Genomic DNA, 25,833 nt, shown 5'->3' with positions numbered 1-25,833 from the left:
CTGCCCCTGCCCATTCATCGCCCCACCCCGGCGCCTCACCTGCGGCGGACGGGCGGCCCTGCCCCTCGGAGGTGGGAGCGGCGGCTTCCGGCCGGCCAGCCCCGGCTGAGAGCCGCGGCCCCTCCCGGCCGCGCACCGGGGCAGCGGAGCTGCTGCGCGGAGGTGCGCGGCGCCGGCCCCCCCCGCGTCACGGAGCGCGGTGAGTCCTGTCAGGCAGCGGCCGCCGGGCAGCCATCCCGGCCACAGGGAAACGGAGGGGTTGAACTGGCTGCTCGGAGGGAGGTGAAACACCTCCTCGTGTCATTCATTGATCGAACGTACGGCGGAGGCAGGCTGGGAGAGCTGGGCTTGTTCAGCCTCAGAAGAGAAGGCTGCTTAAGGGAAGACCTTAGAGCAGCTGCCAGTGCCTGAAGGCGGTTTCCAAGAAAGCTGGAGGGGGACTTTTTACAAGGCCATGTAGCGATAGGAAAGGAGTAATGGCTTTAAGCTGAAAGAGGGGGGATTTAGATTAAATACGGGGAAGAAGCTCTTCACGCTGAGGGTGGTGGGGCCCTGGCACAGGGTGCCCAGAGAAGCTGTGGCTGCCCCACCCCTGGCAGTGTTCAAGGCCAGGTTGGATGGGGCTTGGAGCAACATGGCCTAGTGGGAGGTGTCCCTACCCGTGGCAGGGGAGTTGGAACTGGGTGAGCTTTAAGGTCCCTTCCAACCCAAACCATCCTATGATTCTGTGATACCTTCCTAGCTTAACTCCAGCCAGGTGCATGGCCTCGTACAAAGTGCAAACAGTTGATTTTATCTCATCCTTTTACTTCCCATTCATAAGAAATACTGTGTTTAAATTAGACCACTAGAGTTTGAAATTGCTGTTCATGGTATTCCACACAATCTCAACGTGTGTGCGTTGTGGGGGCATGATCCTCACTGACTATCCCAAGTGACATGGAGAGGGTCCTGTCACACTTTCTGTGTGTGTTCTTGAACAGGTTGAAAACCCTGGGACGTGGTAGGGGAGACACAAGGGATGACTTTGCCTCCATGGAGGGATCCTGCCCAGCTGAGCCACAGGAACACGACAAATTCATACAAAGGGAGAACTCTTCAAGCTCCTGATGCAGCACACGGCGCAAGAGGGTTGTGGCAGCCCTGGGGTTCCTGGTGCTGTTTGTGTGCAGAGCTGCTGATACTGCCAGCCTACTAAGCACAGTACTCCCCTCTCCCAGTTTTACTGCTTTACCAGGGATCGTAGCTACAATAGTGTAGCAATAAAAGTTGTAATTTGCTTTTTCCAGTGTGCAGTCACTGATGGTGACTGATGGTCTGGCAGAGGCACCTGCTATGAGCTGGGGTGGGGGTCTTGAAAAGGAATTAGGAGTATGGAAACAGGGACACCCGCAGCCTGTCATTGCTGCTCTAATGCACGTGTTCATTTAGTGGAGGTCAGTGCCTGTGCACAGAAGACACATAGGCAAATGGTAGAGTTGAGAAGGGTATGAGCGAGGCTGGGACAGGCTCTACTGGTGCCTGATATAAACAGCAAGGGAAATGAGGACATTCTATTGCTCCCATCACAGTTTAGCACCACCACTTGGTGATGTCATGGCAGGCATTCTGCCCACCAGGCACAGAGCACCAGATGGAACTAGGAGGTGATGCTGGAGGTGAGGAGCAACCTTTACCCCATGAAGGCATTCTGGCAGTGGGCCAGGTTGCCCTGGTTGTACTATTTCCATGCTTGGAGAGTTTCAAGCCCAGCTGGACAAAGCCCTGAGCATCCTAATCTGGCCCCAGGGCCAACCCCACTTTGGGTAGGAGGTTGGGTCAGAGACCTCCCAAGATCCCTGTTACCCTATGGGATGGCTGCCACTTCTGTTACGCTGTCAGTAGAGGTCCATAACTTGCTGGGTGAGCATGCGGCACAGAACACAACCAGGGTTGTGCTCTGAACACCAGAGAGACCACAGCTGTTCAGAGGAGAACTGTGCTGTGGAGTTCCCTCAGCATCCCTGGTTCAAGTTAAGCACACCCAGGTGGATTCCAGTACTGCAAAGAAGCTGCTCTGGAGCCAATGTACAGTTGCTCCTGTTAGCTTGTGTGCTGACGGAAATGTTCAACCTGTGTTCACGTATTCACACCCTCACATGGTAGCATTTGAAAGGAGTTCCTAACATTGTCTCCCCGAAGTCCACTTGGACTTCTTACCAGCAGGTAAGTTTCATCCTTTTTGTAAGGCATACACAGCCATTTCTTGAATGATTTTACAACTGGGTATATGTGTCTCTGCATGGCCGTGTCTGTGAAGAGGGCAGTGGGGAAAGACAGCGTGTAAAAACTTGCTGCAATGTTGAGAAGAGATGAACACGATTGCCCAAAGAGACTGTAAAGTAGCATGGGAATGGCAACGCAATTCTCGAAACAAAAGGCAACAGTACGACTTCCCAGGAATCCTGTAAAGATGAATTCGTATTTCCAGGGGGAAAACCTTCCAGGTCTGCAGTCCTCTGCAGCTGAGAGCTTTCCTAAGCAAAAAACCACTTCTTTGTGTTGAAAGAATACAAGGCTGGTAGAACATTTTCTCCATGTAGTTGTTCACTTGCCTTTTGAACTTGTGTGAACTTTGCCTACAAAGTCTTTAACGTAATTCCTCATTCTTCTGGGAATCTGAGTACAATGAGGAGCAGGGCACTGGATGAAAGCTAGAAGTCCTCTTTCTCACTGAGCTACTGCTGCTTTTCTGAGAGTAAATAATTTAATTTTTCTTTTCTTCACTTTCCTCATCACTAAGACATGTAAATACAGTGTCCTTCATTAATGCAGATTGATGAAAGGTGATACGAAGTGCATTAAATCCTTATTATTAGAAGAAGGCTCTACAAGAGCTCATGACAGCTGAGTGGAATAAAGGAGTAATTTGGACTGCAAAGCTATGAAGCACCTGGCAAGTGAATTTCTTCCTTATTATCAGGTTTGAATTCTAGGCTGCTAAAATCTGTCACCATGGATCCCCACTAAGGAGTACAGGAAGAAGAGTTGAAGTTGGGTGGAAAGCCAGTGTTATTTTAGGTATCTGTAGAACTGTTAATAGAAATGCTTAATATGTCTTTGCCTCATTTAAACAACTCTACTGATGAACCTGATTACACAGGAATCAGTAAAACCAGCCCTGTGTAATGCTGCAAATCAGCCCTTTGCTTTGAATTAGTATCCCAGTTCTGTCACTGCATTTAATGAAACAAGGGAGTTAGGGATTCCTTCCAGAACCAGATGTGGCTGTTCTTTTCATGGAAATTCCTTCCCCAAGCTGAGAAACTTGAGGCAGAAGGATTTGCGCTTCCCTGGAACACTGCCTTGTCTGCAGCATGGGCAAAAATAACCTTTCTTGCTTCAAAACCCCATGAAAAAAGGTGGTTTACCACACTTCCACATTCCCATGTGGAAATGAAGTACCTGTTCAGATGCGCCTGTTTCCTTTTTCATCTCATACTACCATCTGGGTGTCCAAGCCTCAGTGATTAATAGACTGCGAAAAACTGTCTCTGAAGAATAGCCACAGGCAGGTTGAAAGCTTATGAGTAAGAATTAGCAACCAAGGCAACTGTGGTGTTTACTACAGGCCTCCCAACCAAGGGGAGCCTACTGATGAAGCCTTCTTACTGCAACTGCAGGAGGCATTGCCACCATTCTAATCCTGCTGGGGGACTTCAGCCACCCCAACATCTGCTGGAAAAGTAGCATGGTAAGCTGTAGACAAACTGCTCCTGTAGTGCGTTGAGCATAAGTTCTTAAACCAGGTAACAGCCCTACCAGGGCAATGCGATACTGGACCTGATGGTCTCTAATGCAAGTGAGCTGCTCAGAGGCGCAAGACTGGAAGCAGCCAGGGCTGCAGTGATCAGGCACTGGTGGAGTTTGCAGTCCTGAGAGACATGTGAAGAGTACAGTCAGGACCCTGAATTTCAGGAAAGTAAAATTCCAGCTGTTCAGGGAGTTGGTCAGTGGGAACCCCTGAGGAACCTGCTACTGAATTGCAGGGTCAGGCTTTAAAAATTTCTTTCAGTACTTACCTAATTTTATTTCTTTGGTAAAATTATGAGCTTTCAGTGGAAAAGTGCTTTAGACTACAACTGATCTTAAGCTACTTACAAATTCTGGGTGCCAAAGCACCTAAAAAGCCTCCAGACAACTCTGGTTGACCATAAGAACACAACACTAAAAGAGGAGAACTTAACCATGCTTCTAGACAAAAGCTTTTTTTAATTAAAGTACAGTAAATATTCTTGAAAATTTCTGAATGTACAGCAATAGACACAGGAGAAACAAACAGGCAGAAAAAGCCATTCTGGAAGGTGCCCACACAAAGCAATGATGGCTAGTCTATCTGATTTTAAAACCTTAACTGGTATGTGGTAAGATTCAGGAAGAAGCTACACAATATAAAGGATCTGAAATCACACATTTAGTTACTACAACTACATTACATTTCAAGTGTATGTCTCATTAGACAATGCTAATTGGATGTATGTTTGTAGCGCACACCGCACTAACTTTGTATCCCCAGAATTAACATGAAAACATGCAGTAGGCCCCAGGTCAGTCCTGGCATCTGTAGTCAAATATTTTGAATTCCACTCCAGTAAGAACAGATTTCTGAGTGTTACTGCCTGCCCTGCTAACATGCTCAGCAAAGGGCCAGTAACCACGCTATGTTGCGGAAAGCAGAGTTCCCCCAGTAACCTGAAAGCACAGCCAGTTATGAACAGCAGTGAACCGGTACACTTTGTTATGTATGATGGAAGCAACAGAAGTAATGATCATGTGTTACATGGTAGATTTTCTGTAATGTGTTAAAATACAACCTGAATACACAAATCTTTAAGCTTTTTTTAAGACTAATGCTCCCCACTCCCACATGCAAACAAAATAACCAGACCACATTCATATATTAATTTTTATTTTCCCATACAATATTCACAGGGTCTGCTTTTTGTCTTACTCAAACTAAACTTCTTTTTTTTACCTCCGAACTAAAATGACGTTACAGGACATGAAAAGAAGTTCTGTAAACATAAAACATCCAAGGAATAGCTGAAACCCAGGGCCTTTAGCAATTAAGAAATAGTTATATCCCCTTTAACGCAGGCTGCTTACTTGTGCATCACACCATTAACCAAACTATTCTTTTCATATATTAAAAAGGTGCAGCTTTAAACAAAAGTCACAATGCGTTTCTTCACCTGCCGCATGTTAGCATGTGTTTTACTATATCCTATTCAGTCACTTATTTTAAAAACTATATACAGCTATGTTTAAACGTGTATTTGTGCCATGTTTTTAGTAACACAAAAATAAAGGCATTTTTACGCTATTGCTGCATATTTTGCAGCAGGATACAAGAGGATTGGTTCAGATACCTAACTAACTTCAATGCAAAAGTCAAGTTCACTAAACTTCTGCAGTGGGAGTAATTTTGAGCTGAACAGTCCCACTTCACACATTCAAATATTATGAAAGAATGAAGACATGTGTACGTGATGTCCAACCATTATCTGTTATACCTCCATTTACCAATTTTGACAGAACACAGAGTAAATCAGTGGAAAAAATCCCAACACATTTCAATCTTAGAACAAATAATTTTGTTGTGATTAAAGCTACACAAATGATACTCAAACTCCAGAAGGTAACAGTGGACACTATCAAAATCAAATCATATTTTCAGCCAACACTTGCACCCAAAATGTACCACTTGCTTTATTATTGTGTGCAATGCAACACAAGAAGTATTGAATATCAGCTGCTGAAACACAGGAATAAAGCATATAGGTACAATCAAGAATAGTGCTTGCAGGCACAGATTTGTATCGTGAGAAGTAAGCACTGATTTTTCAGTTTTTTGATCTTTGTAAGCCTAACTATTTCTGGGAAACTTGCATCCCAAAATGGGACTGCAGTATTTAGAATTCAGTACAGGATAGGAAGACACTACAAATCCTGCATTTTACATACATTAAGCTTTTTAATACCCCTGGGGCCTTTTAAATACTTTTTGAACTGTTTTGAGTTTTTTCTTACTTCCAAAAGAGCAGTCATTCAGTTCACAACAGAGAGTTGGTGCCCTTTTGTTTAATTTTTTCAGCCATCACAAAATATTTAACTCAAGTCATTTTAGATCAATTCTTCAGACTGCTCAAGTGTCACCTGTACATGTAATGCCACATTTTTGCTAGAAACAATACAGGCAATTGATAAGGGTTTAGCATTCTTTCTCGGGTTGCTGGAAACTTGTTTAAGAAGCATCTTTCGATTTAGCCAGTAATGTATGACAAACTTTTTCACCTTTGTTTAGCTTGTGTGCACTTAAGAGTTGGTTGGTTCTACTTAATCCTCCAGAGCCATTTGAAGTTTAGCCTGGTTATGACCAGCTCAATTTAAGCTACTCATATGTACATACATCTACTACCTTCCACATCCAAATAAAACAAGACTCTACAGTACATAAGCTACTAAAGACATGAGCAGTGGAAACAAGGCAACTATAACTACGAAAAAGGTAACCTGAAATATTTAAAACATTTCCTGACCACTAACAAAAAAGAGTGCCAGCTAGATACACAAGGCCATCATGTATCAGTGCACCACACACAGGAAAGTAAAATTTACAGCACTTGTGCAATGCAGTATCAATATCAAATTGGCCTTTTAACAGGAAAACGATTTAGTAAAAAGCTTTATATGTGCCTAATACATAACATAACCTTGTCCAGTGCTTGTGCTGCGCTGCGTAACAAACCAAGCCATCAACGGTATTAAAATCCAAAAAGCAGCAGCAGCAGCATGTATGAGTACAGAAACTGCACAGTTTCAGTGACAAAGTTAAAAGATTCCCTATTTTACTGCATGCTTTTAAATAAACTTGGAGATTGGGATTTTTGAATACGGGAAGTGGATTTCCTGAGTAGTCTCAGTTTATAATTTAGTAAAACAAGAATTTGAAAAACTTGTTCTAATATAAAAGAATGCATGTTAAAGCAAACATACTCAAGTATACAATTTAGCAAGTTTCGAAGATGGAGTTAGCACGCTGATGGAAAATTTGCACCACGATGTAATGTCAAGCTTGCAATAATTTTACAAATAAGAAAGGGGTACCACTGGATTATTTTTTCTAACAGCACATCAAACCAGTGCACTACAATTCATCACATTTGCTTTTGTGTAATCCAATACAATCAGCCTGAAGATTAAAATAAAACAGAAGTTTCATATATATTGTCTCTCAGATCAGACACTACACTGTTGGGCTACTTTAAAGAGTTATACTCCAGATGGCTCATCTTACTGGTAAAATCAATCTCAGTAAAAGTGAGGGTGGTCACTGCCAAGTATTTAATACAGGAATCAGAATACACTTAAGCTGCAAAAGATTTCAAATCCTGTGTCCCTTTCATTATCTTTTTGGGTCTGTTTCGTGATTTTTAAGGGATGAGGAGTAGACTCATGTAAATGTTGCATACATTCACATCCTTTGTACCTATAATTAACTGCAGAACTGTTAACTTCAACAGATAAGTTGCACACAATGACATGAAGCATTACCGTTACCAGTTATGATCCAACACGGGTTGTCGTGGTTCTTTTATCTGAGAAGAAGCTTTTGAGGAGAAATACCTGCCCGATACTAACGACAAGAAGAATGATTGCTTCCCCTATTGACCAGTAGGCCACCCTTGTGTTTAAATCCTCAGCTCTGCTGCGGCCCTGCGCTTCTCTCAAGCGGAAATGAGTCTGATAATCGATGACAGACTTCAAAGCTTCATGAATTGAAACACATGCAGACTCCATCTAGAGAAACAAACAAATACACACCACTGGATTAAGAAGCCTCCTAGTGCTCTTTCTGTGAAGTTTTATGGTTTGTTCTCTAAGATTAGGATTCATGTAACTTTGCAAGCTAGGGATTAACTCAGTCCATTGTCAGACTGAAATACTGTAAATGCAAGAAAATTTCACTTGCATTGACCAAATTCTATACACAGAATGTGACAGACTTAAATATGGAAGTGTGCATAATTGTAGATCTAATGAAAAGCAATGAACAATAGGCTCTTAGAACTAAACAAACCTTATATTCATGTATATTTGGGCTCAAAATGAACATCAGAAACACTTCTGAAATGTCTGTGATCCCCCAGTTAATTCCACACCTACCAGGAAAGCTAGAAGTTGGATTTAACAGTTAGATACATAGTATAAAATGTTTCTCTGTTTCCTTACATTCTTCATTGCATAATTCTAATTCTCAGTTGAGTTATATGACACACTAAGATCTATGCTACTGTTCAAAACGTTGTTTTGGCAAGAGACCCTCCTTAGTCATGTACACAAAAAGTGGTTAAAGAAAGGGCAGCTCTGTTCCTTTCAGTGTTCCCAAATGCTTCACATAATCATAAACAAATACTTAGGAATTTAACCAACTTGTTATTTTTCATAAAAAGTATTACCAGTTTTCAAGCCCTAGATCATTTTTCACATACAATTCTACTTTCAGTTTATCTTCAATAAGTGAAAGTCAGTAATTCATTCTCATTGTGTTTTGATCACCAAGAGATTAACCAACAGATCTTCAAAATACTTAATTTCTGGTCACAATTATTTTTTGTGTCTTACAGCTAAAAACTAGCATTTCCTGAAGATCAAACATCACAAACTGTTATAAAAAGAAATGTTTAACACCCTGATAGGACCACTTTCAGTTGCCTGTATCTGTGTCTAACTCTCTTTTCATCTTGATGATTTTCAAGACAGGTGTCTGAACAAGTCTAAGACAGTCACTTCATACATAGTGTCTTATAAAGAACAAATATATACAAGCCAGCTAAATACGGCTGATTTTGTTTATTTTGCTATATCTCAATTTTAAAAATGTTATTTACGTGAGAGGTCAGCCTAAGTCCTCCCCCTCTGAAACACTCTACTATTTTAAATGTAAAAAACAATTCTCAATTTTTTTCCAAAGCTTGGAAATTTTTAAAACCTTGATGCACTGATATTTGTGAAATCTAAATTCAAGAAGCACACAACCCTGGCAACAAATGGAAGCTACCTTGAAAAAGAAAAAAAAAAAAAAAAAATGAAAAGAAACTGGCCTACAATTTAACTTTCTACCCTAATTTTTCTTAAGCACTTGGTGATTCCTTCTCAGCAATTATGGAACAAAGGAGACTTACTTATGTATTCTATAAATCTTATCTTCAGAATGAAAGCTTATTTGTAGTCATTCAGATTACTTTAGAAGCTCTAATTCACTGATTTTCAAAAGCGATATAGGTATCTAATGCAGCTGAACTTGAAAAAAACCCCAAACCTAACAGCTAACAGCTCTACCTAACAGCTGCAGTCAAACACAACAGTGTTTTACCTGGGTAAGTGCAGTTACTCTGTTCTCACTAGGAAACAGTGGTGGATCTTCTCCAACCTGGAAATCAAAGTACACAGTTTTGTGTGTGAAAGTAGAGAATTCATTGCTGAAGCAGAATTTGTATGTTCCGTTCCTGGATGCAGTAAACGTGAAGCTATCATATTGTTTCTTCATCTCTTTGTATAATACAATGCCATCAGGATCTTCCAACCGACAGTCAACATCATAATGACCTCCAGTGATCACCTGGAAACAAAACCCAAAAATTGTCTTTTTAACAAAGTGGACATTTATACATTTCTTTGAAGTATGATTTGTCAAGTGCACTGCAAAATTTTGTGCCTTACATGTTTTAAAATAAAATGCATTAATTTGAAAATCTTTCAAAGCAAGTCTGAAAAATTATTTTCTTACATAAGACACACAGAACATAATTCAAAACATTTTAGATTCAGCATATGCAATGTCAACTCTATTTTCAAACCGTTTAAAAAGCGTAACTTTAATTACTTTGTTATAAATAACTGTACAATAGCGAAAGCTACAGCAGATGTAACTTGATGGGGCAGTAAAGATATCACTGTAACAAATAAGACTGCTTGCTGTATCCACAAGTCCTGAATGGAATTGGTTCAGGCAGCTAATATTACTAATGTGGAATAAAACTGCTCCTTTCTTTAAGGTCCAGAGTGTAACTACCCTACTATTAGCTCAAACTGCTTTAGGATGCAGGAATGGTGTTCAACTGGTAGAACAAGTATTTCGACCTCACAGTCTTCCTGTGCTGGTGAATGGAGCAATGTTCTGCTGCCTCCCTCCTGCCCAGATAGCCACAGCAGTTCTTCCCAAAACAGCACATTCTGCACAACAGCACATAACACATACAAGTGACTCCAAAGCTCACATGATTATCTCAAGGTTTTTTCAGGCTTTGATTCTTGTTGATCGGCATGTTGCTCTGTAGGCTACCTATCCCACCTCTACAGAAAGACTAGTCAGTAGCTTAGGTATTCAAAACTTGGCATCCTGGTGACTCTTGGGCTAGCAGTTTTACACTTAATCCTTGATCCAAACCTTTTCAAGATAAAGCACGCTGAAGAACAAAGAGACTTATAGCTAAAGGTATGTCCCTTTTTTATGTGTGCAGAAATTAATGAAATATTTTACTGTCTGAATATCTGCACTTCAGGTCACATAGCATTATTTAAACTCAGTCTATTTAGGTATCAAGTTATTAAAATTATAACATTAACAGTACAACTGAAATAACAAGAGATCTCAGCAGTAGCTGCTCTGCAAACAGGAAATTTAAAAAACACTCAGTTGGCAAGCAGTATCTTCATAGTCTTTCCAAAAACGTGCTTTGAATTCAAAACAGGATACAGAGAGGAAAAAAAAAGGATGTCTGGATCTCCAGATGTCTCTCCCTGTCTGTCTGCATCTGGCTTTTCATACAGAAATGCTTACCTGGTTGGAAGGAGAAGCAAAAAATTAGATTTTCTACAACGAAAAAATGGATCATTTTTGAAGCCTGATCTCAAATTTGACGGGGGCGTGCTTTTTACCAATCATGAAAAACACTCACGTTTGGTTATATTATGCACCCTGAAAAAGACAGTTTACTTACACACGGTAAAGATGTGCCAGAGCTTTAAAGCTACCCTAAAATTCCTTCTTAAGAGAGGTTGCTTGAGCCTCCCCTCTGCCAAAGGGTGAGCACAGAGCACTTCAGTCTACCAGCAGTTGGTCAAATCCAGACAAGGCTACTCCTGTCCTTATTATGTCTGCTGTGACAACCGCAGGTTTATCTGTCCAGCAAACTCCAGTGACATCCACTTAAAAACAAGGGTGAAAGCACTGCATAGAAAAACCTGTATGAAAGTAACAGGCAGGGGCAAGAAACATTTGGGTGGGCAAAATGGTATCTTAGAACATGTAGGCCAGAGTAACAGAGACATATACTTGGCATAAACATTCCCAAAAACACTAAAGGCAGGAGAGCAGCTGGGAAAGAAAAAACCCCACAGGACTTCAACTAGAAAAGCTGGACCATAAAAAGTACGCAGTTCCTTCAAAAGCTCCCCAAAGATAACTGTTGATTCCCAGCATCAAGAATGATTTCTCTCTTGTGCTGGGGCTGTACTGTCCCTGAGTTCACCAGCTGTAGTGACAGAACGAAAGCTTCCAACCCCGCTGATACCCTCAAAAGCACCAAAATTGTCAGAGCTCTTTCCTCGATAATTCTCGAGGCTGAACAGTGTGCTCTATTGTCATGGCTCCATGTTCAAAGTGTTAAGAGGCTGGAAAAAGCATGAAAAACTGTCCAGCATCACTTACTATGTGCATGCTAATCAGTCTTCAACAAGATGTTGGTTCACATCACAGAATGGTTTGGGCTGCAAGGGCTGCCCATGTTTTATTTTGCATTAGACTCCCGAACTGCTCTATACCTGTGACACTTTGCTGTATAACTATCTTACTGTTTGCTATGACACCCCAGTTTGAACCATACTCTGAACTGACTAAAGCATTAGCTCCTTATGTTTTACTGTGCTCACCAGGCAAATGCTTCACAGCCCACACATGCCATGGGGTGGATGGGTACTAGGGTTTCAGAGCGATGGGGCGGGGGGAAGGGGCTGGTTTGGTTTTCGTTTGGGGCTTTTCTTTTTAGTCAAGGGCATTCTGTGTGTTTCTTCCTCATCCAAAGAGCGAAATTTTGTACACAGCTTCATTGTAGCTTCCTATCTGAAGCTCTCCCAGGCTTCATTTCCTGCCTCAGCTTCCCTTCTCTTTTTTTAGTTTTGCTTTTTTCCTTAGCCAGTCCCCAAACTCATAAAGACAAGGAGGAATGGCTCTAAAATGAAAAAGAGAGATATAGATGAGGTATTAGAAAGAAATTCTCCCCTGTGAGGGTGCTGAGGTGCTGGCAGAGATTGGCCAGGGAAGCTGTGGCTGCCCCATCCCTGGCAGTGTTCAAGGCCAGGTTGGACGGAGCTTTGTGCAACCCGGTCTAGTGGAAGGTGTCCCTGCCCATGGCAGGGGGCTGGAACTGGGTGAGCTTTAAGGTCCCTTCCAACCCAGACCATCCTATGGCTCCGTGACTTCGGCGGCACGCTGTTGGGCAGGCAGGTTTAGGTACGCGGCACGCTGGTCACGAGGGACGCCGGAGGTCCGCGTTCGGGGCGCGAGGCCGGCAGGTTTTGAGGGCCCGCTCTCTGACCCCTGCTCTCGCCCCGCGCGGCGCGCACGGCAGCGGGCAGCGTTTGCTGCGCGGGCTTCAGCTGCTGCCCCCCTGCAGGCGGCTCTCCCCGCTACACAGCACCCGAGCACCGCACGGACGAGCAAGCCCAGAAGCCCCGGGCCGGGCCCGGCCCCTCCAGCGCGGCGCGGCGGGGCCGGGCGGGGGGGGCGCTTCCCGGGGATGGCGGCCCCGGCCGCCCAGCTACCTGGAACTCGAGGGTGCACTTGGTGCCCTGGGCGATCTCCTCGTAGAAGCACTGCTTGGCGTTGTCGGGCAGCTCGAACGTGATCTCGGAAGCCCGCGCCGCGCAGGCCGCAAGCGCTACCACAAACAACAGCGGCAGGCGGGCCCACGGCCCCGAGGCCCGGGAGCCCCACAGCAGCATCGCCAGGCGCGGGGAGAGGCGAGCGGGGAACGCAGAGCGAGCGGGGACAGAGCGCGGCCCGGCGGCGGCGTGGCGGCGCGGCGGAGCGGGCAGGCGCTGCACCCGGAACCACTCGCCCTCCGCGACAGTTTCCGGGTGAACCCCTCGCCCCGCCCCGCAGGAGCGGCCGCGGCCGCGGTGTGCGGGACCGCCGTGGCGCGCCCCCCGCTGGCGGGAGGGCCGGGTGCGGGGTCGGGGTCCGCTCTGTGTGCGAGGAGCCGGGTCTGCGGTGCCGAGCGGCGGCGCCTGCGGCCGGAATAAGGCGAGCGCAAGCGGGAGGAGCTCTGTGCGCTGCGGGACTCGGATCGAAGCTGGAGGGTGCTGCTTCACAGGGCGTGAAAGATGCGTTGCTGCAGAGATCAAAAGTCATCCCTGTGCTCATAGTGACCGCGGAGTGTCGGCTTTAAGTTGTCCTCCAGTAAATACTCAGTTGTCTTTACAAAGCAGAGCAGATTCCAAAGGGGAAACAAAGGTAACTTCCATCCCTGTGTTCAGTTTAAGTTCCGTGGTAAATCAGGCAGAGTAGGAAGAAGAAAACTTGGTTCCAGCCCCCCAGGCAGGAGAATGAACGTGTCAAGGGGTAAGCCTGGCCTCCCGTTTGACTCCCCTGGAAAACGGCCTGACTGCATATGAAGTGCCGAAAGCAGCGCCATACAGGAATGTGGCTTCCTAATCCTTCAGCCTCTGCCTGAGTCGGCTTGTGGAGCCTGTGGATTTGATTCACAGCACTGCACAAGGACCCTGGGCACCTGAGGGCTGTTGATTGTACAGAAAAGAGGAACCCAGAACTCATCCTTTGGAGGCTTTGCTCGATTTGCAGGTGTGAATTAAAGTGAGACGGCAGATGCTTTACCAAGTACCCGCCCCACGTTACCCACCTACAGTTAACCCTCAGACCGCTGCTGTTTTCATTCAAACACTGGGTTTATTTCAGGTGGTAGTTAAGTTCTGACTAATAGTTGAGGTTGCTCAGAAGCAGATTATAGATCTGTGCCAGAAGAGGCAGCTTCAGACATTCTGCTTAAACCAGTGACTACAGGCTTGTAGGACCTGTATACCTGTGCAGAGTGTTCCAAATCACCTTCTCCTTCATGTGGCAAGAATTGCATTTCAGGAAGACTCATACCATGATTTTTCACTGCAGCTTAAGTGATGCTGTGCAGTTTAAGGTTTTTCCTAGTTTACTCTTTCCAGCTATTTTCTTAAAGCCTCATTAAAAAGGCAAAATCGAGCTTACCTGGGAAAGGACAACTGGTTATCTGTCACCAAATAACCAGCCAAATAAAATGGAAGGGGAAAGAGGCATTATAAAACCAAGGCAATCCCACAGAACAGGCAAGAAACGTGCCTGGTGGCACCTCCAGAATAAGCAAAACACAGAACTTTTCCTGATCCCCAAAATAAGTAATGAAAAGCAGATGTGATCACTTCCTTTTCTTTTGAATCAAGGACAGCCTATAAAATATCAATTGAATGAAGAAGAAAGAAGGCAAACTGCCTCCAGGGAGCCCTTAAACCCAACCATGTTGGCTTTGGTGACTAAGGACCACCAAGTAGCGCAGCCATCATCCCTGACTATGTAGCATCAGCTCCACAGTGGTGTGTGCTCGCAGTTCATCTGTGATATATTTCTTAAGGACTTAATTGTTTTCTATACGTAGTGATAATAATTTAAGAACTATTAGCAACCTGAACTGTTTATGAACAACAGTACTTCTTTTAAAGCTTGAAACTGGCTTGATTTGCTCATTTCCTAAACACGCTAAACATGGTGATGTCCAATTCCATAAATCATATATGAAATCCTATATTAATTTGTAATACTAAGGATCTGAGTCTTTGTACTTGTTGATTTCAGTCTAATTTTTCATGAGTTAGCCAGTTAATGATTGGTAATCTTTACAAGGAATAAAAAAATTAGGTTGCTGTTTTTCCAGGTTGCTGTTGCTGCTGTTACTGTTACAAAATTCTTCCCAGTTTCTGTTCTGCCTCCATGTGTGACCATCCTGTTTGTGAAATAATAAAAGATCACATGTTGTCTTACTCCACAAATAATATTTAAATGTTAAACTTAAAATAAATGCAATAGATGTATTTTAGAGGGAGTCATATGAAGAGTTTTTCTTTCCTACTGGACGATCTATTTAATTAGGGTTAAGACTCAGGTTTCAGCACAGTTCTTTCTTGAGAAAAAGCCTACATGCATAGCATGCATTGCTTTATCTTGTTACTCAGACTCACCCAACATGGTCAAGCTTCACTATTTTAAGTACCTCAGCTTTGAAAGTTTTAGGCTTGTTTTGACAGATTTTACATAAATAATAGACCTTGATATCCAGATATTAATTCCTGTTTACTTTCTGTTACAGTGCTCAGTTTAATAGATTAAAATAAGCCAGTCATGTTATAATACAATTTCCACTGTCCTTCATACATGAAGAAGCAGCCCTGAACAACTTTGGCACCTGCAGAACACTTGAAGCACATTCAAATATACTAACCACTAACTAACAGTTTCATCCCAGTTCAGTGTGATTTGTGCAAAGTCATGCTGTGAAGGAAAAAATCACCGGACCTTAAAACTGCTTGAATTTATCCTTTCCTTTAAGGTTCAATGATTTTCTAACCTCTGTTCTCAAAACTGCAGTGAAGAAGAAATGAGCTTGTTTGTGTCTAAAAATTCAAGGAACTACTTTCTGTGCTTGTGACAATTGATTGCATAAATTCCAAAACACATCCAGACAGGACACCCCAAGATAATAGTGCATTTAAATGTTTTAGATGAAAAACAAATTTAGCTGCTCCCAAAATAAAGCATTTACTGCATTTCTGCATGTACAGATTCACAGAGGAAGAGGTTGAGAGCTGCTGCCAGTACAAGGAGTTGGCCATCATGGAATAACAAGAAGGGAGATTATTAGAAAAGTTCTGATCCTTGTACTGTCTGAAGTATCCCACATGAATTCCTGCAGACACCCAGCTTTTATTGACAAGAAGGATTTGTCAACCTGTATGCATGGAAACATTGTACTTTGATTTTCAACTTTATTAAAATCTATATTTGTAAGTAAGAATTTCAAATGGATAACCATTTGTTTCAAAATGTCAGTTCTGTGGGGTCTTTTCCCCTTCTCCCTCCCTTGCTACACTCCCCTTCGCTCCCCCCCCTTCCCCTTCCCTTTGCTCTTCCCCCTTCCTCTTCTCCCTTCCGTTCCCCCTCCCCTTTTCCTTCCCCTTCCCCTTCTCCTTCCTCTTCTCTCTTTCTTCCTTTCTTTCCTTTTCCTCTTTCCTTCTTTGCTGCCTTTTGCTCTTCCTGTGGCACACAAGAGGGAGCTCTTGGTCACAACTTTCCTTTGTGCTTCCCAGTTTTTGTTCAAAGTATATCCTGGCTTTTCTCACCTTTTCTTGCTTTCAGATTGGCTCTCTCAATTCAGTGATAAATGGATATTGGAAAGCTAAAAAAAAAAAAAAAAAAAAAAAAAGAAATACAACAAGTTACAGTCTCAGATAATGTAGGTGTAGTTCAATGGAATGTATTACAACACCCAAGGCTTATGCATTGGTCAGGCAGTGAAAGCCACATGTCACTTTAGGTGCAAGGGCTCCTCATATGTAACATATAGAGATCTCAAGCAGTGAGGCTTACACCTGTATCCTGAGCAGGGAGCTGCAAAAGCTGTTCCATGAGAAATGAAGAAAAGTTGTTCCACGGGAAATGACATCTGTGGCAAACATGGCTTGCTCTCAGCAGTGGGCAGGAGTTAATCTCTGATCAACATTCGCAGCTCCCAGTCCTCCCCGGGAACAGGCACCTGCACCACCAGCCTTGTTACACAGCATGTAGTGCTGGGGTGAGGCAGGAGGGACCACCGCTGATAAATCAATTTCTTTAGGACTTCGGGGGTTCAGGATGTGAGAAAGGCTGTTTGGCTGAACACGGACTTCAGTGGACTGTGTGAAGGGGAGAGATCGGAGGAAGGCTGAAAAACCTCAGAAAGAGGCAGACAATAAAAAGTTGGCTGCACTGAAGTAGGTAGGAACCCTGAAATATGCCCTGGGCAAACATTAAGTGAAGAATCTGCAGAATCCAGGCATCCTTCCCATAGCACTCCTCCCAGTGGCTCACCTTATGTTTGGTTTTGTTTTGTTTGGTTTTTAATCCCAGTTGCGGCTGAATTGTGATAACACTCTTAACACCTAATGAAGAAAACACTTCCATATGTACACCTTCATGCACTCAGATTTAAGGTATTTACAATATGCTATGAAACACTTGGGCTGGTTTTGGGTAGGGTGGTGTTAATTCTCTTCACAATAGCTAGTAGGGGACAATGTCTTGGAATTGTTCTGGAAACTGTTGATAATATGTCTTTGTTACTGCTGAGCAGTGCTTACAGTGGGCCAAGGCCTGCTCTCTTTACCCCACCAGCGAGTAGGCTGGGGGTGCACAAGAAGTTTGAGGGAACACGGCCAGGACAGCTGACCCCAACTGACCAGAGGGGTATCGCACACCATATGGTGCCATGAGCAGCATAGAAAGCTGGGGAAGAAGAGATTCAGACATTGGGAGTGATGGCGTTTGTTTTTCCAAGTCACCACTATGCGTGATAGATCCCTGCTGTCCTGGAGATGGCTGAACACCTGCCTGCCCGTGGGAAGTGGTGAATGAATTCCTTGTTCTGCTCTGCTTGTGTGCATGGCTTTTGCTTTACCCTTTAAACTGCCTTTATCTCAACCCATGAGTTTTCTCACGCTCTTCCAGTTCTCTCTGCCATCCTTCTGGGGAGGATGGGGGGAAGTGAGCAAATGGCTTAGTTACTGGCTGTGGTTAAACCATGACGACAACTAATAAAAATAGTCAACTCCTTACAACTGTATGTAGTCAGTCTAATAAAAGATATAATTTTCTCTCCAGAAACTGTTTCAGTTAAAGCACTTTAAAAAATATTGTGGCTTCATAATGAATGAAAAGGTATTAAAAGGCTAAGAGCACCTTTATGCAAAATAATTCTTTATATTTTTCTTTTCTTTTACATACCTAAATGGTTCTTCCCCATTCATAGTAATTGCAGCTGTTCATGCTCAGTATATAGCTATGCAGTGAGAAATGAATATGTTGGTCTGTTACCTTCTGTCATGCTGATTACAGCATGACAGCATGACAGAAGCGTTTAAGCATTAATTATAAATTATTATAAATTGTAAGTGTTTAAGCAGCCATCAATTGAACAAATAAAGCTTTTAGGATGACTGTCTCTCTAATAAATATGCTACTGTTAATATTTCCCCGAGGGATGCAATACAGAATTTCATGTGAGTGAATAAGTATACCAATCTGGTACACTCTGTGGCTACCCAAGTGTAGTCTGTTCGTTCAGACCTCATCTGTCTTAATTCTGGATAAAAGAACACAAGATACTGAGTATTAAAGTATACCAGACGAACATCAGTATCTTGAGTATCTTCAATATTCCAATCCAGTGCGAGTTTCCACATTTCATCGTAGACACAGCTAATACAGCAGCAGTGTTATTAATATCTTGGAAAGAAAAATAATCAAATATGCTTTGAATCAGCTGGGATTTTGTTTTGTGGCTTTTCTCGTTTGTTCTGTATGCTCTGTTGCTTTTAAGATGTTTGACATACTGGTACCTTCAGGCATTCTTTCAGAAAATGGAAACGTCTGGAAAACCGATATATTGTCAAGGTGTTTAAAAATAGGAGTCCAAGCCTGGATATGGCGATTTGTCACAGGTGAAATATAGGATAAGATAATCCATTAAATAAATCCAGTAAAAAAACCCCACATAGTAATGTCACATGTAGATAACACAGGAAAGAGAATCAAGTGCATTGCTTGAGGTGGAATGAGTATAGGAAAAGCAGATTAAGGGAAAAATCAAACACCTTAGGTGTGATTGAAAATAAGAACATCAGAACCTGCTACCCAGGAGCTCATAGCAATTGTAAAATTACCTTGCCATTCTGCAGAACAGGATATAGCCACATGAGTGTGCATTTAGGACTTACAATCAGATGAAGAAAAATGGCAGCTCTTTATAGTCTTCATTCTTCTCCTTTTAGCTATAAAAGAAGTGAAGGGTCTGTAAAGTGCATATTACAGCAGAAGTCAGGCTTATACAATTTTGATATGATTCACCAAAGCATTCAACAAATATAGCTGGCAGGTGAAGACTGGCTAGAAATGCTCAAAATTTGGGTGAAAGATGATGCCTTCTAACTACTGATGGACTGAAGGGTTGTGTACCACTGTCACTAAGAAAATGAGAGTGGGATGCTCTTCAGACAGTTACACAAAAAGTTTCACAAGCATCATGCTGATATGAGTGTGTCCAAAAAAATCTTGGTTCTAAAATATGCCGCAGTTTGTAGAGTTGTACAACATTACAGACACCATCGTCTGGAAGCAATAACAAGAGAAATAGGAAAGAAGCAGGAAACCCCACAGAATTATTGACTCACAAGAAGACGAGTAACATGCTGACTATTTTAGAGCACAGAGCAACCTGGGATTTCACATGATGAATGAAGTTGTGGCTGTGACAGAAAATAAGCTGTTGAGTCTTGTGTTTCTTTTTCAGAAAGAGAAAAATGTGTGCACACAGCATTTCTTTCACCCACTTGTATAAAAAAAATGTGAAGAATTAATTAATAGGCCAGAGGCACAAGAATACTGTATGCCTCCCTGATTTGTTCTGTAGCTACTTCATATAAATGCAGGTATAGAAATCTAAAAAAGAGCTTATCTGCATCTAAATCCAAAGCCTAATTTGATGGAAATCTCAGAGAATATGCTAGGACAAGGCTCATAATGAAGATCTTCTGCCCAGAACGCAGTCTTTCAGAAAATGGTTCTCTTTGCTACAAATTGGCTCAGACTAGAAGCCTCTAAAGAAGAGCCTTACCACAGACGCACAGAGCTTTCCCAGTGCAGATTGCTCAAGACTTTGGGCTGGGAGCCTGGAGTCAAAACTGAACAAAAGCCTGTCTGCTTAAGAAGAATTTATTTCCAGCAATCTCTGTTCCACAATGGCAGAGCTCTGCCAGCCACATGAGGCACAGCAGGAGGAAGAAGAGAATCCAAGGGGAAACTTGGCTTTGTACCTATTGCAGCCTTAGGCATGCTTTTTGAACAGAATTCAGCTGTCGCCATGTGGAAGACAAACACCTGCAAGGAAATACAGAAACATCTGGTACTAGGGGTGATACTGCAACCAGCAACTGCTGTGATCTTTACCAAGTCCTGCTGTTCTGCTAGGTGAAAACAGTAATGCAAGTCTTGTCATAAAAACTAATGCATTGGGATGAAGACAACTAACAGGCAACAGAGACAAAATTTCTTGGAAAGAAGGAACAAGGGTGATGCCATATTTTAATGGATTCATCATCATTGGCGCAGTTCTTTATCTTGAACACAGGGAAATAGTAACACTGATGGACAATAAAACCTGCTTACTTTCTTCCTCTTAAGGTTTTTATTCCAGAATCATACTTTCTGTTTCATCTTCCTGTAATTTCTCTGGTAAGCATCTTCTCTGGCCCTTGAAAAGATATTTTCAAAGTATTTGCTTAGATAATACACCTAAACTTTAATTGTTTATTGTTTATAAGGGATACTGTAAAGTCTATGGAACTTATCACTATGATGTAAAACAAGTAGCTATCACTAAGTTAATAGATAATCAGGGTTTATACTAGAACTATGAAACATCTCCATGCTTGCATTTTGAATTATGTATCAAAAGCTTTGATGTTGGTTGGTACTTAATCACAGACTTGGAATGATATATTTGTGCCAGTCTGCAAAATTCAATACATACTCATAGCTGTCCTCAAAAGATCATTCCAGTAACTTCTGTTGGCAGTTTTGCAACATACTTTGTCTCCCAGGAGATCACAGTGCAAAGAGTCAATCTCTTTTGTTAGAGAAAGTGTCAAACAGATAATCTGACAAACCTGGTCTGGTGTGATAGAGGTGTTTCAAAGCAGAAAGGGAGAATTTTAAAGGGCCTGTGGGAGGGAAGCAAGACCAAGAGCTTAAGGGTTTGCTTCAACAGTTGGGTTTGCTTCAACAGTTAGGTTTGCTTATGGGCAGTGAAGGAAATGTTAGCACACTATAAAAGATGAACGAGAGGCTGGAGCTAAAGTCAGTCTACTAGGAAAGATACTTATTTAACATTTTGAGTGCTTCTAGATCTTCTTAGTACTAGGAACTGCAGTTGTCTATTTCTCAATTTCTAACTGAAGATAATGTTTCCTTTTCAGTACGAAAATAAGATAGACTGAAAGCTGAATATGGTAGGAAAGTATGGAGTAGTTAAAGTTGTAAATAGAAATACACCACTCCCCCACCCCCCCACCCCCCCCCCCGATTCTGGCTTAATGTTGTAATATGCTTTTAATTCGCTTAATAACTTATCAAGGTACAGACAGGATTTTGACAAGGGCTTTTTCTATATTAGATGAAACAGAAAGCTGACAGGAAGAAACACTGCAGAGAAACTAAAGTATTTCAGGGTATTCAGGGTTTTAATTTAGAATACCTGTCCCGTTTTTAAAAGCCACAGGAGCCTGCATTTTAGTTCCGGAGGACTCTAAAAATTGCACCTGTGATTACGTTGCAAAATACTGATGCTGATATCAATGAACTTCGTAGAATGAGGCTTTACAGAGGTTGCAGGGAGTTCACACTTTTTTTCCTGGAATTTAGGTGTTCAGAGTACACATTCTGCTCATTTGTCTAAGTTAGATTTCATGTCTCTGAGTTGAATTTATTACTCACTATTGAGGACTTTAAATTGTAGGTCTGCATCTGCAAAAATTATAGTAATCACCATTACAGCTACAAATAATGTATGTCTGAACACCAATGTACACCAATGGTTCTGATGGCAGGGAGAATAGGTAGTTTCTTTCATTCAAAGATACCTTTTGTATTTCACATTTTTAGTATACTAGAGGTTGTGAGAAATGGGAGGGGAGAACATGAGAAAACGAGAATAATCTCTTTCCTTCCTGGAATAGTAGGCATTTCATGTATGTATTTATATTCTTGAAGTGGGTTAGGGCTTGGACAAGTGACAAAAATTAAGGCTATACGTTATGCTTTTCATAACAGTAACTTTACAAATTGGAGAGGGAACCTTCATAAAATTACTGTTTTTTTTTCCCCCAGTGTATAGGTCCTTTTCGTTTGAAAACATATTGCTGTGTCTCTGCAGATCATCAGTAGCTATTGACCAATCTTAAATTTTTGTGTGTGTCAAAGGACATGTGCTCACCTGTTCAGAATATCAGCCATATTAGGGGAAAAGAAATCCTGCATGGCTGTCCTCAAGAAGATGTTTTATTTTATCAGTGTTACATAGAGAGAAAGTAGAGAAAATGCTTAAGTCCTGCTCTCATCTATCCAAGAAAATACAAAGGAATACAAGCAAGGAAAATAGATATATTCTTTTTTTCTTTCTGTGTGTTACTTCTACAGTATTGCACAAATCTTACAACTCAGCACAAAGATGAACCAGCCAACTAGGTCGAGTGTCATTGCAGACAAGAACTGCTGTACTGAATATGATATATTCGATCAGAGGGTAGTGGTGTGTCAAAAATGAAGGCGTTCTTTATCCTGTTTTCATATCAGTAGGTTTTTAAGTTGCACATTTATACAACTAGTCATTTGCCACACTGATTAAAATAGGAAGCATATGCAGTTATGTAATGGGTCATATGTGGTTGCACTTGCCAAACCATTTGCACCTTAACAAAGGGAATGCAAAATGGAGCTGGTTTATGCTTGCTTTGCAAAATTAAATACTAATAAAAGTTGGGAAATAGATATAATCAGAAACAGAGAGTGTGGGCAAAGGACAATCTTAAGTTTCTCTTTTCTAATAAAAGTGGCTTGGAGCAGTGATTTTACAGACTGGTGTGCCTGAAGAAGGCTTGTCTCCTAATTTGTGCTATGACATACTAATATGTATGCTTCTAAAGAAAGTATTCACTCTGTCTTTCCCCCACAAAAGGAGAGAAAGAGCAGCCATCCTTTCTGGACAGCAGAAACCATTGATACAACTAGCAAACAGGATGATTATTTACTTTAACTGTAGAACACAAAAGTCACTCGTTCCAAGACTCACTAAGGCAAATCCGTTTCCCCTGTGAAGAAACACATTTAAAAGGAACATACATTTGAATATGTAAGGTTAGCATTTACCTTCCTGAAATTCCTCCCTTGTTTCGCTCTATCATTCCACTCTTTCAGCATATCAAGTGTAAGGTCTCCCAGTGATAGTTCTCATCTTCCTGAAGTGATGGTCTTCTGTCCAGTTCGTATAATTTTTGCAATTGTTGCAGCATGCCTAGAGAAGACATTCAAAGCTTTCTTCTAAACTTTAAAAACCCTGTCTTCCCCCACCCCCATTTTTGCTTTAGGCTGTTTTGGGCAGATCAACAGAGATGTCTGATTCAGTAAAAGCAATAGTGCTGTAAATAGAGTATGAAGGTTATCTAGTATGGTATAGTTTGGAACACTCAGTAAAAAACAGTGATTCAACAAACTGTGGGTGAAATCCAGGCTGTAAATTAAGTTAGTGTCAAAATTCCTATTGACGCCCTTATGCCGGATGTTCTCCCTAAATACCCAGTAGGCAACTTAAGACATGGTAGCTTAATGTATTCACTGCAATAACAAAGCAGTAGATCGCATTGCAGGACCCATTGGAGCACAGCTCTGAGACTCAGGTTGGTTAAGAGTCTTAACTCAAACTTTGATTTTATCGGCTTCTGAAACAAAGGCTCAGCTGAACTGTAGTTGCACGTCTGCCAGCCAATTAAAGTCAAAGAAAAAGGTTTTGTAGTGCTTTAGATTAGATTGCTTACCTTCTAATTTAAGGATATGCACAAGTAATGCATACATAAAACCAGAGTTTTTTCTTCCTTCCTGTAAGTGAAGAATGCTACCCTTGTGTCCTAGAGCACCAAGCTTGAGAGAAGCTGCAAAGTTTGTTTCTGAATTAGCTTAATGTCTGCATTATTTCACTTCAGAAATTAAGATCCTCTTTATTTTGTGAGTCCTGGGCATGAAGAACAAAGGAAATAGTGACTCCACAACAGAGAACAGGAAAAAAAAAACATTTTAAGAAGAGAAAAATAATCTTTGTTATTTAAAATGTTGGGGGTGGGGACTGGCTGTTTTTATTTGGTTTGCTAACTGCTATTTGTCTTCAATTATAAATTACTGTAATGAAAATTTCAGGGAGGGACTTATCAACATTGTGTCTGTACTTAGGAACTTGTGGTGATACCCTTTTTTGTGTTGAGCAAGCTCCCAAGTCCAGTGTTTGTATCTTACACTTCTCAGGGTCGAATAACAAACATCCTTCTGTTCCCATTTACAGCCTCCATGACAGTTAATTTTCTGACTCACTCTGCAGCTATATGGATACAACGTCATCCAGCAGGCATTGCCCTCTAGTGCTTCATGTGTACCCAACGTGTCCGCACAGAAACAGCCTTCCAAATTGCTGGTTAGCTGGACAACAGCCATTTCAGCCAGCTAAAACCGTCCAATCTGTTTGCAATGACACGCTGTGCTCATGCACACAAAACATGCATTTATGCTGATTAAGCACAGTTTTTTTATCAGCAGGGTGTGCACAATCAAGCATATTTGACACAAAAACAGAAACATAGATTGGTTTACTCAGTTAAAAGCTTTGATCCAGCCACTACATATACTAGGTAGAGCTAAAGGTTTCCATGGTGCTTGTGAATCCTGATTTACTTTTGGCCTCTAAAGCAGAATATTAAGGGTAGGCAGGAATTTCTTCACTGGCACAAACAGGATTGAGTTCCTGAGAGCAAGAGGTGCATTATTCCTCCTAATAACTTTGCTTCTTCATACAACCTTCCCTTGCTAGTCTGACACAAATAGGCTTGTAGATATTCATTGTGCAGTATCAAGTGTCCCTGACTGCTTCAACTCAAGGGACAAAACATTGGCTGCAGATGTAGGAGCTTCACTGAGACATGCTCAGAAAACGAATCCTGTCCTTGTTCAAGGACATAAAGTTTTCTTTCATATTTCATCCATTTTGGTAGGTGGATGAAGCCAAAAAAGGTAGTTGTTAAAAAGGGTACATATATTTTCTAAATATTCCATCAGGATGTGCCTGCCACCCTGAGAGTTGGAAATAGTCAAAATACTTCGTTCTGTTCAAAGTATTGTTAAAAAGGTAGTAAAAAGTTTTGTGACCATTAAGTTGAAACCAGTGCAACTATTTAGCTATGATCCTCAAAATTACTGATCAACATTTTTCGCCTTGTCAGCTGTTTGTTGTGGCAAAAATTGAGGGAACAGTTGCTTAGATGCATAGCAAGAAGCTTGTTACCATTGCAAAAGTGAAGTGTGGACCTGTACAAGCAAAAGAGCTAAAATAGCTTTTTACACTCTGTTTTTTTCTGTTTTTAGCAGTTACTACTTGTCTCATTGTTAAACTCCATCTGTTCATTTTTATATTCCCGCTTCCTACTGCCTTAAAAATCATTCTTGATTTTAGTTGGGTTTTTTTAAGCATTTGCCACATTCCCAACTGTTACAAGAAATTTAAGCATACAGATTGGTTTACTCAGGTGTTTTGGCTAACAAAGGTCGAGAGGACTGGGTTATAAATATGTAAATGATTAATTATAGTGTGTGTTCCTTTTACTGTGGTACTGGGAATTGCACTG

General features: G+C 41.8%; 1 protein-coding gene and 1 long non-coding RNA gene across 2 annotated transcripts; one reads left to right on the top strand and one right to left on the bottom strand.

Moving 5' to 3' along the window:
• Positions 1–4,931: 4,931 nt before the first annotated feature.
• Positions 4,932–13,182, bottom strand: TMED7 (transmembrane p24 trafficking protein 7). The gene is made up of 3 exons (XM_065662630.1): positions 12,865–13,182; positions 9,416–9,661; positions 4,932–7,839 (listed from the first exon to the last, which is right to left on the bottom strand). Exons 1-3 carry the CDS (start codon positions 13,042–13,044, stop codon positions 7,603–7,605), a joined length of 663 nt encoding a protein of 220 aa, XP_065518702.1. The 5' UTR covers positions 13,045–13,182; the 3' UTR covers positions 4,932–7,602.
• Positions 13,183–13,205: 23 nt separating this feature from the next.
• On the top strand, positions 13,206–16,157 carry LOC136005281 (uncharacterized). The gene is made up of 2 exons (XR_010608739.1): positions 13,206–13,555; positions 15,925–16,157. It is a non-coding gene; the product is annotated as an uncharacterized LOC136005281 (long non-coding RNA).
• Positions 16,158–25,833: the final 9,676 nt, after the last annotated feature.

Source organism: Lathamus discolor, chromosome Z (assembly GCF_037157495.1).
Source record: "Lathamus discolor isolate bLatDis1 chromosome Z, bLatDis1.hap1, whole genome shotgun sequence".
NCBI lineage: Eukaryota > Metazoa > Chordata > Aves > Psittaciformes > Psittacidae > Lathamus > Lathamus discolor.
Note: the sequence above shows the minus strand (reverse complement) of the source record. Positions and strands in the feature narration are given on the sequence as shown.